Genomic DNA, 20,393 nt, shown 5'->3' with positions numbered 1-20,393 from the left:
CAAAATGTTGAGGTAAAAAAAAATAAAAATCAAGCTTGACAAGTTGGAAAATCCTAGAACACATTGCAAGGTGTGATAAATTGTAATTCCAGGGGGAAAAAATAGAGAAAAAGTTATGAGACACCTTCAGAGACAATGACAAGGGCACATGAGTAGAAAAACACCCAAACCAATCAGACACTGACACATAACTAGCAGTCAGAAAGTACTACTGACTTTGGAACAGGTATGCAAAACAGCTAAGCCACAAAGGAGAACCCATAAGAACATCTACTTAGGGCATTCAAGAAGCATTGCTGTGACAGCATGTAGTTTGTAAGCAGAAGATGGTACAAACCTCAGCACAAAGACCTTTTATTTAGATTAACCTGGATAAAAAAAAAAATTAAAATAAAAATCACAGATCTAAAGTGTACTAAATTACTCAAAAGAGGGGGAAAAAAATCCACTGCTTCTATACAGAGTACTACTTGATTTTTTTTTTTATACCCAGTTAAAAGAAAAGGAACAGCAAACTATTTAATGAACAGCGCTTATTAGAAATTGGATTTTCTTTTGAAACATTGCAAAGTAGGTCACATGTACTGTGCCATTTGCTTTTACATGAAAAGTTAATTGCAAAATGACTTGTAAAGAAATCTTTCTAGAAAGCCATAATAAAGGCCAAGTATTAAATTCAATAAATCTAACAGCTAGTCTTAAAGTCATAACATACTTGGAACATCAAAGATAACAAGCCTCAAGAAGAAACAAATAAAAATGTCTGTGGATCTGTTCCAGGCTGATTAAACACAGCATTTTTCAAATCTCACAGAGAATATGCTGTAGAGGCATCTCACTCTCTCACTAGTTTATACTGTAAACACCTTCCCCCTCCCTCCCTGCAGTATTAAACACTTTTTCTGTCATAGCTAATTAAGTAGCATTTTAAAAATTTGTCTTCTTTTTCTATTATTTCCATAAAATTTAGGTCAATAACAACAAAAATTTAAATAAGCCAAGACCTTAACCCTATGCTACTAGGACCCTTATTTGCATTCATAATTTCCAAGTCACTATTACAGTCTACTTGAACTTGGTCTACCAAAGGTAACAAAGATTCAAGATGAATGCTATTAGTAGTATAATAACATTCCTTCTGGCATTCTGCAATCTACTACTAGCCACAAGACAAAATATAACAGCTCTCCAACAGGTACTTGCAACGGTGGCTTTAATTTGTTCTAGCCTACAACAGACAAAGGTCATCATGTAAAACCTAAAGCAGTCTAACACTCAGAGTGGCTAAGGCCTCCTCCAGTTGGCGAGATCCTTTAAGCTTTACCCAACTGTGTCAATATTTTAGGGAAAATATGTTCAGACTTATACCTGCAACAACCTTGGAAAAACAGAATGTACCAATTAACTGTAGAACATGTCAATAAACAGAATATTCTGCCAGTATGTACACAATACCAACTTTTTAAAACAAGTGACTAATCTTCAAATGAGTCAAAGAAATTGTTAAACAAGCTTCTGACACCTACAGCTTTTGCTGCACACGTACAAAAAAACCTCCGCTCTTCAGGCTTTGGCATTAAGATTTAAATCAATTTGCCAGTGGTTAACAGCTACAAAACCTAGTTGTGAAATAGCACAGATTTCTGCTTTTAATTCCAACCTTCTATGACTGAACTGGACAAATTGTTTCAATTTGCTTTCTCTGCACCTGTTACTAGGAGCTGGAGGAGGCCCAAGGCTTGCATCTCCTACGGGTCAAGGAGACAACTGAGCAAGCAAGATCTTTTGTGACATGAAGGGTGCACTTTATTCTGCTAGCGTACGCTCAGTACTGGCAGACTGAAGGACCGAGTTGATGATCGTCAACTAAGATCTGAATATCATTTTACTCACAAGTCTCAAATAGTCACAATGCAGCTCTGATAATGGAAGATTCTCCTTCTAAACTCAAACCAGCTGATGATCCGGGCAGATGGCACAATTTTTCTGGACTAATCCACACCAAAAATCAGGAAGCTGTAATGTGCTATCAGGCAATTTCCTACCCCTAGCGATGAATGAGATTTTACTGTAACTGCTCTGGTTAACTGCAGTTTACTGCAGTAAGTTCATATAAGAATGCCAACAATCTCAAAAGAAACAGCATCAGCAATTGTTTATATTTGCCAGAACTATGAAAAAAACCATGCATTTTTTAGGGAGAGAGGCAAACACAAGCTGCAGCCTCCCTGAAAGCAGTGGGAAGTGGTGCAAAGAGGCCCAGCAGCAGAGCTGGTTAATGAGGTTCCCATCTCAATATTGCAGAATCCTGCCTCTCTCAATCAAAACCCCAATTTACTGCTGAGACAGATGCCTGTCACCATAAATAGTATGGTAGCACAATTTGGCAGAGCCACGACAACAAAACTCAAAGCAACAGCTCCAAGAAAGCTGCTATGTGATGCCATTATGGCCTAAAGCTTCTCTCTCAAACACTAAGCAAGATGAAGTTAAAATACATCCATCCACTGCTACAAAGTCAACCACTAAAAGCAAAACGTGTCAGAACAAGCAAATAAGTCTGTGAGCAATATCTGGCCTGATAAATGATAGGTTTCTCAACAGGTGCAAACATCAGCATCATTTTGTATTTGTACTACTTTATGTCCAGCATCTGCCATCTGTGCTGCATTATTTAATAATAAAACAGCTGACCCACAGCCTCAAAAGAAGGAAGTGTTACAATGATGTAAAAAATAAAACATCAAGCCAACAATTATCAGATTTAAAAAAATACAGATTTTTTTGTACACTCTGACAGTTTAATATTTAGTTGTACTATTAGTTCTTCTCCAGACTACAAACTACCTTTCAATAAACTGCTCACAAAATTTCCACATTACAAAACAATATTTCCAAATCTCAAAATCAGAGATCAGTGAAGAACTTTGGAAAGCCTTATATTTCCAGAGTATTATTTACAAGCAAAATTTGTTACTGATGTACATTATTTGTAAAGTATAAAATCAAATACAAAACTGAAAAATACATAAAGTTTTATTCAGTCTTTCAGATTTCAACATTTATGGTCATGGCCTCCTGCCTCCAGTGGCACTTGAGATGCACATGAGACTAGGACTGCATTGAAGCATCACTTTTTGTATTACACATATCTAGAACTTTTTTTGGTTTTGGCCATAATATCCCAAGATCTTAAAGGCAAAGTGTTGCCTTTGAGTGACAGTGACACTGTCAACATGAGGTTAACATGGTTATTAAAGTAAAACTCTAAAAACAAATTCTCCCTGCATAGAGACATACAGTTTGATGGCACAGCATACTGAGGAGGCAAAAAGATTGCTGAAAACTCATTGAAAGCTGCTACCAAAGATGCCTTAAGCAATTAAGAATTAGGACAAAGCAAATACTTTATTTCAATTTAATAACCAGTTGTGTATAAAAAACTGAAAAAAACCCAAACCCCAAAACACCACACACATACACTGAGCATGTAAACCACCAATATTACAATACAATATGCTCAGTGAACTGAATTATTATTTAACAGACCACAACCTCCCCCTTCAAGAAAAGGCAGATGATGTTACACATGAAATTAAACTGGTCTGAGGAACAACTTCAAATGCTAAAGCTGACATACAAAAACTATTTCATATTGTTAAGATTTAAGTGGAGATGCAGTAAACCAGGATATTTAGATAAAGTACAGAAACAACAGCTAGCAGTCATTTAGTTCTTCTGTAAAAAAGCAGAAATACAAACGCAACTGTAGTGAGAATTATATACTACAGTCATCAACAGTGAAACTAACGTCCTTATGACTTAATTTTAAATTGTAAAGTGAACGATGCAAAATAACTTGCACTAATTCAGATATATACTCTTCTCGCAAACTGTGAGACAGAGTATGAAAACCCATTTTCCTCTTCAAGTAAAATCAGTTTTATTGGAATAACTCATCCAGTTACTAAATAGTAGATGACACAGTAAAAGGCTGCATTTTGCTTTTTAAACTTTTAGTTCTTTCTTCACACTGTATAACTTTATTATGAAAATGTAACCTACAAGTGGGATGACAGTAGGTTCTGAAAGGGTATACTGCATTAAAACACCAATTCCCTCAGCCTGCTTCTAATCTCATCTCCTGCAAGTCCTTCCAACTGCTTTTAATGGCATTGCAATTTTAATTAATTTAATTTAACTTATTTAAAGTTTGCTTTTGGTTGTTTTAACATATTACATACTCACTAAAAGATGCAAAGTATTTTTAATCACTCTCTGGGAAGGTAAAAAGTAATTCTTTTTCTATTCAAAGCAAAAAGCTTAAGCCATGTGTTTCACAAAGCAAACTAGGCAAGCCAACCGTTCTACGTTTAGTTTCCCAAACACTGCAAGATTCTAGATCTCTATCACCATGGTAAGCTAAAAGTCTTGTTTCAGAGTTTTCTCTCTTGCAAAGTTCCACCTCTTTATAAGGCTACATACATGGTAAGAGTTTGCTAAATGTTCTATAAATTAATTTAATGGAAGTTCGCAATAAGACTGCGATAACAGCTTCTGACCAGCCCTTTGTTGGATCATGACCATTGTGTCCATTACAAGACAAACCCAGACATCTACCTTCATGCAACTGTCTCCTAACAGAGGAACGCCTGAAACTGAACCATCACAGACATGCTTCTGCTACATGAGGATTGAGGAAATCTCTGGAAAGCAGGCTTCCAGAATCAAACCTCCATTTCACTGGGCTCGATATCCAAATCTGAGGGCCTCCCACCTCAGGAAAGGTAGTGTCAAGAAGCCAGATTCATAGTTGCAATGAGCCAAATCTAATCTGGAGGCTAGATCTTACTTGCCCCAATTATTAAAATGTATTTGATTTCACAAGACACATTTTGAAAGAACTGAGCTGCGAAAGAACACCAAGTTTCAACAAAGAAAGTCCAGAATTGGTTAAAGCATTAACATTTTTCACAGAAGAGAAGACACTCGTCAAACTAACTCATTAGAACAGTAAATCAGATAATTACTATTATGCTACTGCGAGCACTTTATCATCTGTTGAGCAACTGGGAGGGAAAATGAACAGCACTGGGCCAAGAAATGGAAGACGCCTTAATTGAAAAAAAATTCTGCTAACTTTCCTCACAATTTGGGCAGATCTTCATTAGAAGACGTGTTCTGTCTACTGTCAGATTTATGACCATGATTCAGAACAACAGAAGATGCCCTGATCTTATACTCTCACATAGGCATCTTCAGTGGTTCGGGCTAGACCAGTGAAACTTTGTAGAGCACCTCTTACATGAGAAAACAAAGAAGTAAAGACTGAAGAAGGAGTACAGACCAATTTCTACCACTGACACTTTACCCAAATAAAAATATATATAACCCTATTCTCACAACGATTTTGCTAAGTGCATAGACAGTTCAATTACATTAGTGAAATTGGCCACAAATAAGCTCTGTAATTATTTTGGGGCACACTGTGTATCTTGTTGTCAATTAAGTTACAGAACCATCTTTGTTTCAAGGCAACTATTTTCTCAAGTTGTTCTATGTTCTGCAAGTTCTATAAAATACCTCATTTCTCTGCCAAGGGATTATTGACCTGGTTATCACACACCGACCGTAAGTGCAACAGAATTCATAGACAGAGTATTCATGGATATACTTTGTTGCACTTCCCTACTTAGCACAGCAAGGTTTGTGATGATTCAAAGCAAACCACTCCTTTAGTAAAAACGCAGCATTAGCTGCCTTGAGTAAAATCTAATCTTATCTAAGAAACCATAATTTTGTGCCTAAAACAATAGACTCAAACAGCATCTGTATGATTTTGGAAGCACTTGTGCACAAGTAACATGCAACTTCTCCATATCAGTTACCATATCAACCCTGACTGTCTAGAACTACGTTCCCTGAAGGAAAAAAAAGGTAATTTACAGTAAAGGTTGTAGGTTTCAGCTGTACTGAGGTTCTGAAATAAAAATAACGTGTCCTAAACTATTTGCTGCTGCTTCCTGCCACTTGTAAAAAGTTTTCCAAATTTAAGACAGGATTTGAGCTGCCTTAGTAGTTCCTTTTACCTTTGTGTAGAAAATATTGTTTTAAAATTCAAATTACCCAAAGCAACAAGTCACAAGGGTATCATACCAGTAAGTGTTACAAAAATTGTTTATTAAAAAGGCATAAAATATTTTTTCAAATCTTTTTTTCCAGATAGGTTCTAAATTCTTTTTTTCACTCAATGAGTGAAGAATTATTTACTAATATAATCTGAAATAAACTAAAACTACCTCATTAAGTTTGACTGAAAAGCTCCCAACGCAATCAAATTGTGCGCAAGCCATCACTGTATCCCACCTAAAGGTAATGCCTCTTCATAAGAAGAGAAACCCAACTGTAAAAGAAAACCAGATTCCAAAATATAATCAAAATAATATTCTCGCAGTAATAGTCCTTATGCTACTCTAAACTCCAGGAAGCTTTCACCGTTTTGCATGTTCTTCTGCTTGGAGTGCACACGTACAGTAACAATTCCTTTAAAGTAGCAACTTCTAGGGTTAGAATCAGAAGTGAAAACCAGAAAAACACATAGTTGTGTCTGGTATGAGGGTAAATATTAAATAAGCTTTAGCCCTTCCCAAAGAGCAGTATTTAAGGAGGCCATTCACAGAGGGCTTCCCTCAGAAACACTTTATCTCAGGTTGAAAAGCTCTAGAGGATAAATGAAGCATAAATAAAACACATGAATCCTCAGACTTATCTGATAAACTGAAAAAAATTAACGTTTAACTCATTTTCTACAGGTTTGTAGCTAAAATCTGCAATACATTATTTTTACTTGCTCTCAGTAAAAGATATAAAGCCAAAAATGAAGAAGCACAATAATTTAAATTGCAGTAAAAATGCACCTTGTTTAGACAATTCTACTACAAAAGATTGCTGTTTTTCGGTAAGCTTACAAAGAGATTGTATGTACTACATTTTAGCCTTTTCCTCATCAGTTGGATTTTCTGGAAATATACACTCCTTCCACAAAATTCCCTCTAACTTTATTTTTTCCCCATATTTCATTACTCAATTTCAATATAAACTTGAAGACAGAAATATTCCAAGTGTTTCAAGATCTAGAATGCTGCAAGATTTTCCCTGCAGGTGTTTATAAAACTGGATCCAGGTTTTGAATATTAGTTTTTATTAGCTTACCCAGAGAAAATTCTGAGCAAATTTATTTTTGTCTGTCAATACTAAATGTTATCCAAGTAACAACACAGTCAACGTATTTATTGTGTCCTCATATACGGAACAACATCTTTAGTAGAATTCCAGTTGAAAGACTATTTGAAAACATGATTATTTTAAATTGGAAAAGGTTTCAAAGCCACAAAATTCACTGGAAACTAGAAGAATACAACCACATTTGCAACTTTTCTCACCTACCGTGAGTCAAATGAGATATCAAAAGGAACACTTAATACAGAACATACATTCAACTATACATGCGTTATCAAAGGTGTACAGACAGAGTCAATATCACCACTATTTATTTTGATCAACTTTTTAAAAAATTACAATAGCATATAATGTTTCATAAACAAACTCAGAAAGCTGTAATGGTCAACAGTGAAGCTACAGGAGGAAAAAGAAATTCCTTATAAGAATTTGGAAATAAAACTTTAAAAAGCTTTTGCAACACTCTTCTGTTTCCTGTTGGAATGACATCGCTCTTCTGTCAACTACAGCAGCTTCTATGCCCCATTTTGGCCATTTCTCCCACAAGTTTTCAGGATTTCTTATTTGTCATTCCTGATGTCTGGAACACCCACCTTCCTTCTCTTGAAGTCCCATTCTAAGATCCACTTCTGCAACATTGCCTACAGAAAGAGTAGGCAACTAAAACACTCATTCACAGTGTCAACAACAAGCCAAGCATCAGCTTTCACTGCGTACACTGTACAGCATAGCATTCACTTCACTTTACCTTTCTTATTACACCATGATTTCTCCCTCAGAGTGTCAAATCCAAAAACAGGTATTTAATACGTAAGAATCACTTTGGAGAAATAGTGTCTACTGTTTTTTGAGAGTGCTATCTGTACCTCTCTGTTCACAGAAAGGAAAGTATGTTCAACACTATAAATACTCCATTGTGCCTGTGTGCATCTATGCTACATGCACATGTGTAATGGTCACAAATAGAAAAGAGCAGCCTATTTTCTTTACACTGTAGTACATTTTAATCCATTGCTGGCTCACCTGAAATTTCTCATTAAAAAACTTAAACTGTGTAAGCTGCATTTAAGCATTTTGTTTTGCTTCATTTTCTCTCTAAATCTATTTCCTTCTATCTCTGAAACTCTGAATTAAAATTCAATTAAGAGCCTATAGGAAGTGTTTATGCTTATATCAGTCAAGGTCTATCAAGACTACGTTCACAACTTCTACTAAACAAGTATATTTCTGGACAGTCATGGAGGCAGACCTGAAGCAATTAAGCCTTTCTGAAAGTCTGAGGGGATATATATACACTTATTTAAATAAAAAGAAAATTTATCATATATGCTGCTTACACATATTAAATGCAAGCCTGTCATGAGATGTATTACTGACCTTCAGGTAACATGCACTGCAAGTCACCTTTTCAGTCTTGCATATATTTCTACATGCCACGCCATATAAAAGTGAAATTCTTTATATACTAATTTATTTATTTCAATAATAACCAGAGCTTCAGCAATGCCAATGCAGTTCCAACATACAGTAATGTATTATCAAGGGAAAAGATGTTTAAGAATGATTGGTTTACTAACTTTGTGCCATTACAAATGGGAAGTAGAATACTTCAGCAGACAAAAAAGCTGCACAAGGCATTTTCAGAAATTATGAGGAGTTGATGTAAAATGCAAAACCACAACTAAAACACTGTAGACACAACATGAAAAAAACAAAATATAATCAATAACCCAATTTAAGCTAAAAATACAACTCTTAAAGACAAAAAAAAATCCTGGCAAGCATATGGCTGAAGTTTGCATGTATAAACTCACTAAAATTAAAGCACTTGCCACTGAAAACACTGTCATTCACAGCTTAAAGCTAAATGAAGCCCTTCCTCACATATATTTCATGTACTTGAAACTATCTCGCTATCAAAAGTGGGAAAAAAAAAACCTTATTCAACTTACATCTTTTTCTGACCGATGTGGGAACATCGACGATTGGCTGTAGTACATGTTTTCATCATGGTAGTCACCATCAACCCCCTCTACAAACTTCTTCCTTGAAGCACCAAACATGCTGTTTGTCACCTAAATAAGAAGAAAAATTATTAGATACCATGCATGATTTGGCTTGTTACATGCTTATAACAGTATATATTTTAAATATATGCAAGGATTGTTAAAAAAAACCCCTGTTTCTAAATGTTTTAAATTTCCTCTTTAAAAATATTTGACAATGTAATGGTTCTTTTCATCTGACAGAAACTCATATTTCAGAAAGGACCAGGGTGGGGAGAAGGGACCCATTTCATTTTTCGGAAGGGTTCGTTTGTTGGTTCATTTTTTTTGAGTCTCATAACTTTACACTCCAGCTTTACTGAAAAATATAGCGTGTTAGACAAAAAATAGCAAATTTCTCAGATTTTCCTCTCCTCAGGTAAACACTTTCCATCTAAAAGAAAAAAAGTAAGGAATGTTCATTATAGCTCAGACTCTTTATAAAAAGTAACAATAATTAAAAAGTAAGAAAGACAACTGTAAAATCACTCCCATGTCTCACCACCACAACTGTGAAAAAAATAGCTTTCTACTCAACCTGGCGTACTCAGAGCAATGATTAAGTAGAAGAAGGTCAAGCTTAATCACACTCAACAACCTCATCACAGACTGGCAAAGTTACTGCGGATCGCCCATGAAAAGAACCACTATAGATTTTCTTTTGCCCTTACTCCCAGTGGTGCGCACACAGAGACAGTGCTGCTAAGTCAGGAACAGGAAACTGAAGAAACAGCAACCACACAGCTGGTCACAGAACCTTAACTCATTAGAAAATGTAATCATGCAGCAAGGTCATACAATATCGCTAAGGCATCTACCACATGCAGTGCGTATTTATACACCTGACTCTCTTATGTAAAAATACACTCACCTCTTAAGTTCCTAATCTATCTGGCTACAAAACACTATCACAACACAGTGTGGGCTAAACAAGCCCTGTTTTAACCTAACAGGTTAATGCTTAAACCACTGAAACAGCACATAGTGGTCAGCACTCACACAGGTTCTTGTACCAAAAGGACGGTAATCAACCCTGAGCTACTGCCCTACACTTTAACAACGTGAATGGAAAGGCTAGGTTACAGTTAGTCTATGAAATGCTCTGAGCCCTTGTATTTACTGTCTTCACTATGGCCCACATTACCTAAACTTAAAAAAATAACATAGGACAACGGTTAAAAAAAATTTTTTTAAAGAGTCATTTTGTGCTATCATAGTCTGATGCTTGAAACTGAAATTTCAAAACATTTATTCTGGTTGGCTGCATGGAGAGTTACTTTCAGCTTGAAATCCTCTTATCCCTACTGACACAAAATTACTGTGATATTCCTCACTGTGTGGCTTATTCAAATTTCACCTTTACTTATGAAGATTTCTAGGCACCGTTTAATAAGGTGGGGTCTCCTATACTGATAAAAACTTAACCACATGATTTCAAAGTCATAGGAGTTTTGAGTAAAAGTCAAGTCAACAATCAGGATGCATTTAATATACCCATTATCACAGAATTTCCCTAAAAACATTCAGTTAAACAAAAGCCTATCCCACTACTCCTATAAGAGGGTTTCAGATATTTAGACTACTTATGCCTCAAATCAAATTTATTATCTGTTACACACGCTAAGACACGTAAAAGTACTGCACATCTTCACCAGATGAAACTTTTATTTTACTATATTTACAAAAATGTGTAAATGTAAGGTCCCAAACTGCTCAAATGCATCCAGCTGACTTTCACACTTGTAGTGAAGCTTTCATTACACTATAAGCATATCCCACTGTGCTAATCCCCTTACAACTGCAATTATCACCTACCAGATGGGATGAAGCATTTAACAGGCTAAGGGGATTATCTTGTCCTTTGCTCTGCCTGAATAAAGTGGGGAGAGATGAGCAGTTGCCTTTAACTGCTGTAAAAATAATAGCAAAGTGCTTTGGTGAAGCTATCTCAAGCAATGAGGAGAAGCTCAGCGTCTCGATAAACTACTGCCTGAGATGATAAAAGGCAGCTTCTCACAAGTCCCAGAAAATTTTGTGGTGTTCTTCAAATAATACCTGAGAAAAGAGATGACTTTTTTTGAGACATAACCTTTTCTTTTGATACATAATTGGAATAATAAATTTAATTGTGATAAAAAGGAAGTCACTGAAGCATACACCATATTGCACTAACCCCGAGCTACAGTACGGGAACTACGTAAGGAGAAAAGATGGTTCTGTCTATGACCCTGTAGCTTTTGATCTTATTTCCGCAGAAGGTTTACACATGGCTGGCTACACACGCACTGTAAAGATTTCTGAGTCAGTGGGGGAAGGTCAGAGCCTTCAATCTCAAAGTAAAAGTTTTAAAGCTGCTGAAAGAAAGCTAGTATGCCCAAATATGAAGTCTATGTACTGAAAAGCTAAAAGATATTTTAAAGTCTTTCCATTAAATTGTCTAAAAGATCATTTTGTATACTGATAATTGTAGAAGACAGCAGCCAAAACCTAATCAAGACTATGCCCTGAAGACTGATGAAGTCCACTGATCTTAATACAGCATCTTGCAAAACCACGGTTGTTAAAAAAGAAATGAAGAAAATGTCTAATAATTAGATAAATTAAATATTGATGTTTATATTGGCTACCCATATTTCTACAAGATACCTAACAGGACTGTGCTGATGAACTCCGGAGAGCAGAGCAGCGCACCACAGGCTGCAGCTGCAGGGGAAGAGCGGAAGGCTGGAAGAACCCTGCCTGCAACCCAGCTGCATCGCTGCGCCCAACTAATCTGAAGACCTTCAAAAACTTTTTGGAGAGACTGATACTTCACACAACATTTTTGTAAGTGATTCTGTATCATTCAATGCTGCCAAGTGAGGCAGTTGCGCACAGTGCTCAAGCTGTCCAAGCTCCCTTCGAGGGAAGCAGTACAGGCACCAGAGGGCATTCCGGCAGCTGCCTGCACTCCTGACAGGATTTCACTTCACTAGAAAGAACTGCCACCTGTGCTCAGGGTAAATCACAGCACAGACCACACCAGAGAAACGTAGCACTGCAATTCAAGCTGCTATTCAGCCCCGTTACAAAACTAATAGCAAGATAAAATAAGGCAACCACTGAAGACCAGTAACAGAAAGGGCAGGAACTGGGATTAGAGATTGAAGCTGCAGTGCTATAAACCAGCCTGTTTACTTCTTGCTTGTTCTTAGGCTAACACCAGCAGCCAATTCATCTGTTTCCCAGTAGTCACCCAGGACAGTAAACGGCTGGCAAACCTCTGCATCAGTGCACCTATCCTTGTGCAGATTTTTATATTACAGCAGATTTACGCAATGACCTTGTCAGATGGTTGCCAAGTTAGCAGTAGGCATTTTCATACCCACATTAACTTATTTCACTATTCACTAACATATTTATTAGTCAGTCATGCTACAAGCATGTGCACAAATATTGAAAAAAAAAAAAAAACCAAACAAAACTGTTGCAGAACTATTTGTAAGAAGGTGTGAGAGAAACTGGGGCTGTGCCAAACACGGGCAGATTTTGCAGATAGAACTCTGTTGCTTATTTGTTAGGACAAGAAGCCACCAAGAAGCCTCATACATAAAGACTGCAGCTCCTTTTTCATAGACTGAGAGATCAGCATCCAACCAACTACAAAAGTAAATACAGCAAAGTTCATGCATTATAAACACATTTTAAACTCTTTGGAAAGTAACAGTGACCTGAGGTTTCATACCTTCACAAGGTTTAGACTGATGAGGTAAAAGGCACAAATTAGTATACAAGTCACTCATTCATACATACACACCTACACACACAAACATACACACATTTATGCCAACACAATCTCACAGACATGGTACTGCAGTTGCATGGCAATTCTATTAAGTAAAGAATTCCAGTATACTCAGCCTAATTTTATACAGATCCCTGTCCTAATCTTGTAACTACTCTTCATGTCCTACTGTGGGAACTCGGTGCTCTGTTGCATGAGAGACAATGGTAGTGTAACCTCTCATTAAAAATGAAAAAATGGTGCACTTCTGTAAGTTCACCCTTTAGCATAATATTGCAAAAGTACTTACAACTCCCACTGGTAGATTCATATACAATGTTATTAGAAAATACTTGTGGTAACAGAGGAAACAAAGGGAAGGAGCTACATGTCAGGATGGAGTGCAGAGAAGTAACCAGTCATGCTGCCACAAACCATGCCCAATTCTAACCAGACAAACATAAGCACTTCTTTCAAAGCACAAGCACATCATGTTTAAAAATTAGATCTGCCCACAACTTCAAGTTAATATTAACCAAGCCAAATGCAGTCACAGGCCTGACAAAACCTTTAAATTCTTCTGTAGACGATTTCTTAACAACCACCACTATAAGGGAACTAAAAGCACCATACAAATGTTAAGAATTGAAGCATCTAATAAGTTATTTGCTGCCGTCACTGACTTTTAACTTTCAGCTGAGTATATAACATGACAATCAAGAATAGTTATTTAAAAACAAAACAAAAAACCCCAAACAATAGATTTCAAGAAAAAACCCTTTTCGTTGCGAGAAACACCGCAGTATAGCGTACTTCAGCACTCAAACCCTTGTTTGTTAGCTAAAACTGAACATACATAATTGACACAGATTTTGTAAGGAAAAATCATTTTAAATCTTGATGTCTTAAGCTGCAAAAAGATCCCTATAATCACTTATACAGTGATGCTATGATTGCCTATTAAATTAGTTTAACAGCCTGAAGCAAATTATAGTACTGAAATATAAAAACTAATTATGTTTCTGTTTTGCAGTACTATGACAGGTAGTGCCCAAGGAGAGCTCACTCATGACATTAACACAGCCAACTCTAAACTAAGAGGGTACTACAAAGTCTCACTGGAGGTGAATATTTTTAATTTGGCATGGAGCAGAAAAATCAGTCATGGCATTACAATTGATTAAACTCACCTTCTTTATGAGAGCAGAAAACTGTATAGAGTAAAACAAGTTCAAGAAAAGAAAACACTTCAGGAATTACAGCAGCACCTTCCCTTTCCTTCTCCTCCAATGACTATGGTCATTTGTCAACAAGCACACTGTCATTACGAGAGCAATCAGAAATTGTAATCTCAATCTGATGTTACAGAGCTTCCATCATCCATCTACATAAGGCTTTCTGATGTTGCTGTTTAGGTGTTACTAAGCAAAAGTAATAATTTACTCTATTTCTCTCTTCTGTTAAAAATCAATGTTTCCACATAAGGTAACAAGTTTCCATATCCAAAGCATATATAAAAGTGATCCTTAGTGAGTCTTTCAGCATGTAGTTAAGTGTCTCAAAAAATAAGCATCCATCAAAAGTCACATGCTGGTAACCACCAAATCAGCCTGCAATTTAAATCAAAATACAGAATTTGGAATTCCATCAGTTGGTAAAAGCATAAATTCAACTTATAGTAAAAACTGCTACTGTTTACGATCCTGTTTCTCTGTGTTAAAGATAATTCCTATTTGGCCCAAACTAGAACTGTTGCACATTAGAATATATACTACCAGCTTGATAGATGCAAAAGATCTCTCAAATCCCAACTGTTTAGGAATGTGTTAAAATACCATGAAATACACGCTGGTAGAAACAGATACATTTTATTTTCAGGATGAAAACCAAAACAAACAGAGAGGCTGAGATCCTTTATTCCCTCATTATATTTCACAACCGCAGCCACTCCGTTTCTCCAAGCTGACCGATAACCTCCTACAGTATACTATATGCTCACACTACAGCAGCCCTTCAAACAACTTTATAGTATCAACAGTTCGTTATCATGGAAAATAGAATATTTCACTATACAACTTTTTTGCTAAAAGGTCTTTTTCCTTGATGAGCTTAATACTGGTATAGATTTGGACTCACTGCAAGAATACAACAGTAAAATAAGTGTTTTGTTCATCTTTAACAACTTGCTTTATACTCTTTTAATTTATGTTAGTACTTTAAGTCTCAGAAATTTGGAGGACTGAAATGAAGACCACCACAATATAAGAGGCACAAATCCGCCAAAAACCTTGAAGGTTGGACAGCTTTTAGAATAATCCCACAGTACTTGTCATACGGTTCATGAATTATTTACCAAACTTGCAGAGCACTGCAGAAAGTAGCAGCCATAAAGCAACTATTCCATTTACAGACTTCCTTAGGTCAAGTCTCAAAGTAGCTCAAGATACAACCAGTATCCTTAAAACACTGCATATTTTTTTCTTTCAAAAATGACGTAATACAACAGATGAGATGCACAGTATCTTCTACACAGAATTCCTTACAACAATATTGAACATGAAGGAAAGAAAACATATAGTTATGATTTTAGACTGTACTCCACTCATATTCTCAAGAATAGCCATCTACAAGGTAAAGTGTATATAATAAAATATAAATAATAATATACATAACAATGCTTTCAAAAACTACATTAAAACTGTGTATCTCTGCTACATGCAAACTATGTCAGGTAAGTGCAGCCACAGAAAAGCCACAGAAATTCTCCTAAGATCTACACACTAACTGTTTTAAACCTTTAACCATCCTTAACTATTATGAAATGAACATTTTAAAACACTCTTGAAATAAAACATCACAGGAGGAACAAGGAAAACTATCCTACACCAAAATAAAAATAAGCCAACATTAAAATTACTAAAGCTAAACCTGGAAATTGAGATTATAAGAAGCTCCATTTGGTTTCATAACATAAGGTTGACACCATGCCCATCCTGAGGCAGATTCACGCAGGCTCTACTTTAATAATTACAGGCACAAGATTTGGAAGATGTGAGAAACCAAGAGTGGTTAGTGATATGACTTTGCACTAAGCTGTGTGGATGCCTTTTAAAGGTCTGATCAATGAGATGTACTCACTCAGGAAATGATCTTCAGACACGCCATTCAGCAGAATCCAAACACACACAAGACATTTCAAAGATAAGAAAGGCAGCAAAGGATCTGCAAAAGTGACCAGAAGAGCAAACGAACTAGCACTCCAACCAGAGCAGCTGTGGGGACAAACCAAAAAGTAGCTAGACGCATTTCACTTTATCTAGTGATGTGACCTCAGAAGAAGCAGGAGCATGTCCTTAGTAGACAATGAAGTCACAAGTCCTGACTAACCACACACGTATGCATACCCACACACATACTATAACACACACAGCTGGACTATCTGTCAAAGACACGGTTTAAGAATTTTGTTGACCAGGAACAAGTATTACTTCTCCAATATAATATCGATAAGACTATTTACTCAATAAGAAAAAATCCCAAAGCAATACATCACCTTCAAGAACCTACCCAGAATAGGAAGATAATTACTCACTTCCTCTTTTCTTGATACTTCCAGTCATTTGTAGTACTTACAATCCATTCAAGACTAAGAGTGGTTGTACGTTTAATTTAATTGAACACAGCATTTCTGACTCACTATTGTAAAACATGATATGTTTTGCTGTGCAATGCCTTTCAACTCTAACATTTCACCATGAAAGATGATTGCATTTTAGAAAGAAATTACGACAATCTTGCCAGTAGCTTCAGCAGGCAAAATGTTGGCTCTTTCTTTTAAATTCAATACTATTTTAAGTATGCATGCAGTGAACAACAGCAAGAAACTTGAAAATAAATGATGCACTGGCACATTCCTGTTACCCACTTAAGACACTCCTCGGCCATAATATTTTTTTTTTAAAGGTTGTTCAATTTGTAAACAAAAAGTAACTTTTAAAGCATGTTCTCAATTGATGATCCATCAAGACAACTATCAGCTATATTTACACTATCTGTGCATCACATTTATTTATGATCGTCTTTTGGGAATACCATCAAAGAAAAGAAGTTACACTAAAAAGTCAGATTAAGTTCAGAAAGCAAACAAGCTTCTGAAGTACCTATGTTGTCATGGGAAAAGAGAATAAAAACAAACAAGCAAATAAGTACACAAAATAACAGATTGCCAAACTTGCATTTCTAGTAACTGTTACAGTAAACCTGTCTATGAAAACTAGTATTTGGTTAACATGGAAATGGGTCAGTCTAAACAAGGAGAAATTCCACCGACAAGTTTGTAGCTAAACAAGCAAAAAAGAAAATTCCATTCTGAAAAGATAATGAAATTTCCTTAAATAAAAATTCATAATAAACTGGTTGATATCGAAGTACTTCTGGCTCCTCAGAATTTTATTCTGTGATTATTTTGCATCCCAAGCAGAAAAAAAATTGCCATTGGAAGGTATCAGAATGACAACTTCCTACCTTTTGTCTGGTAACCTTTGACTCATCCCACTAGGTAATTCAGAAATGCACTAATTGAAACCTACCTGCAGTTCTAATTCATAAAACTGATTTTGCAATTCAACAACACTGCAGCTTGCCACATAGACTGCATTAGCACTTTTCAGTATTTTGCTGTATTTCAGAAATTATACTTTCATAACAAATTAGAATAAGTTATCTTCTTATTCACCAAGTTAATCTTCTTGAATTTCTTCTGGGCTTGTCTTTTGCGTTGCTTTGTGGTGGTTTGTTGCTGTTTTTTTAAAATAATTTTTAAATTATTTATCAGACTTCAGCTTCACAATCAAGAGATCTGCTGTGCTATACGAGTCCTCCTCTACCAAGTATTACAGCTTCAATATCAACGTGACATACTTTGCTACCTTTGATGCCAGATATCACTCCCAGCCACTCAATACCTTTCTTCACAAAGAACAGACAACTCAGATGATGCACACAGGGACCAACAGAGCTTAACCTGGAAAACAAACCAGGTGCTAATCTAGACAAAGATATCCAACCACTTTTACTAAGGTCCCACTTGTAAGCCAGAGATAATTGCTTCCAGTATTACAGAAATTATATAAAGGTTTCATTAATGAGGAGAATCTCAGAAACCTTTTATGTTGATGAGTCCCCTAAGAAGGTATAAAAACAAAAGAGAACTCTTGCCCAAGTAACATAAAAACCTTATTTTACACTGATATACAGTGGTAACCATTTTTCTGAATTATGCCCATTGTAACTAGTATGTTAAGAGTTGATACTTCTTCCAGTAAAGAGTCCTTAACTGTTCCGTGTGCCAACTCCCTGCTACTGCTCACTGAAAGCAAGAAAAGCCATTTTGCCGATGTGGAGGACAGATATGTATTTGATTGCCAACACCACTGCAAACAAAGGGCCTACTTTTTGGTGCTTCACACAGACAATCGTGTTATTCTACAAATTAATCTGTAAGCTTCACTACACTCCCTCTTTTTATACTACCTACATGCTTAGTTACACACCAGCTGAGTGTGACATTATACTTAACAGAAAAAAATATGTATTTATTTAAACATCCTAGATGGTAAGATATAGTTAAGAAAGCCTTTAAATAAGAGTGGCACACTAAACCAACAGCTTGTGTACTGACAGCCAACCATCTAACTCATTCTGTACAATTTAAAGCCTTTTAATTCACATGTAAACTGTGTCCCACTGCTTCAAAATCTTCACTGAATTTCTTGCGTTTACCAAATCAGAAAGTTTTACAAGGAAAACTGATGGTGGGGAAAGAGAAAACAATATTCCCAAAGGTCTTAGGGAGGCTGTATCCTTCCAGGGGCCACAAAATTGAGGACTGCGAGCAGCAACTTTACTGGCAGGGCAGGAAGAGATAGCTTGGGGGTGGAAGTGGATAAGTCAGAAAAATGAAGGTCAGCTGGGCCTCACAGGCAAAGGAAGACTTGCTGCCGACAGCACAGCTGAGAAGCGACTCTCAAGCAGAGTTAGGAGGATGGCATTGATATGCCTGTCAGTAAGCAAGTAAGACGACCGTGTGCACGTTCTATCACTGGAAGAGTTTTTTTCCATTTCTCTTAATCTTGATGTGGTCGCATTTAAGCCAAGCTGATGAGAGTTTCATCTGCTAAGTGTCCTCCAGCTTTCTCTGTGGAGTCATAACCTTACATACTCTTCAAGAAATACTTCTTAACAGCTCCTACATACACAATACAGTTGAAGCCAAAAATGCCCATTGATAAGCTTTCTAGATCTGTACTTCTGTAAAACATTAAACTGTATTAAATTACGTGTGTTGCAATAACTGTAGTCTGTATCTGTTCACTGGATGCTATTTTCTGTTTGTTCATTTACCACTTAAAAAATTCTGCACTACATATCAGACAGGGAGATAAAGTTTATAAATGGAGAGGAAAAAAATCCCCAAACTTTGAAGTAATTAAGATTTGGTTCATGATCTCAGAACTAAGATGTGTTTATCACATAAAATCTCTTTTATTCTTCTCCCACAATAGAAGATTAAAAGTTAAACAATAGAACTCCCTTGACTTTTTCTTTGCTTTCAGCTGAGACTCAGCCAGGAGGCCAGATTTCTTCATCTGGCCGCAGCTTCAGCTAAAAGAAGGGTAACAACCATCACTCCAGCTAAGACATTTCCATTCATTTGGATCAGGCTCATCTCTCTCTCTCTTTCCAGGAATACTGAAGTTATATTCTTGGATTTGGAGGATGGGGGTGGTTGTGGTGTGTTTTCTTGTTTGTTTTCTGTATAAGAACCAATTCAACTAAGTTTGTAAGAGAGCAGCACTGACTACTTAGCCCTTCCCGGACACAGCCAAAACTTTGATGTGTGGTTAATCTAAAACACTGTATTTTAAATAAGTCCTGGTTTCCAAGAATTTCCTGCAGTTAAGCACTATACAGTCAGATGTAGATCCTGATTAATGGAATAGTAACAGGAATTATTTTTTTTTTCTTTCATTAGTTGGATGGAGTTTGTTAACACTTAGAAAATCAGTATTAGACCCATTCCTATTCTATCTTTTGCTGGGGGTAGGGGAAGTATGTTGTTGTAGGAGGGTTTTTTGTTTGTTTAGGGATCTATAAAAGGACAACTGAAAAAGAGCACAACTAATTTTTAAAGATTTATCTAACAGTACATTCACACATACAGTACTTAATGCAAGCTGCTGACCATTTGTCTGAAGCATCCTCAAGAAAGAGGTAATAACACTATTTTTACGTTGAATTCTATTTTTAAGTTGAATTTTAAGAAACACAGAGTTCCTTTTGGTTTG

The 20,393-nt window shown here is 36.3% G+C and overlaps 1 protein-coding gene across 2 annotated transcripts in view; it reads right to left on the bottom strand.

Annotated features, from left to right (window-relative positions):
- The window catches only part of CNOT2 (CCR4-NOT transcription complex subunit 2), an 87,183-nt gene that overhangs the window by 27,538 nt on the left and 39,252 nt on the right, over positions 1-20,393 (bottom strand). For both annotated transcript variants that reach the window (XM_054071396.1, XM_054071388.1), the window contains one exon: positions 9,192-9,314. In XM_054071396.1, the coding sequence (XP_053927371.1) occupies positions 9,192-9,302 (111 nt within the window). In that variant the 5' untranslated portion in view covers positions 9,303-9,314. The remainder of the gene's footprint in view (positions 1-9,191; positions 9,315-20,393) is intronic.

Source organism: Cuculus canorus, chromosome 1 (assembly GCF_017976375.1).
Source record: "Cuculus canorus isolate bCucCan1 chromosome 1, bCucCan1.pri, whole genome shotgun sequence".
Classification (NCBI taxonomy): domain Eukaryota; kingdom Metazoa; phylum Chordata; class Aves; order Cuculiformes; family Cuculidae; genus Cuculus; species Cuculus canorus.
Note: the sequence above shows the minus strand (reverse complement) of the source record. Positions and strands in the feature narration are given on the sequence as shown.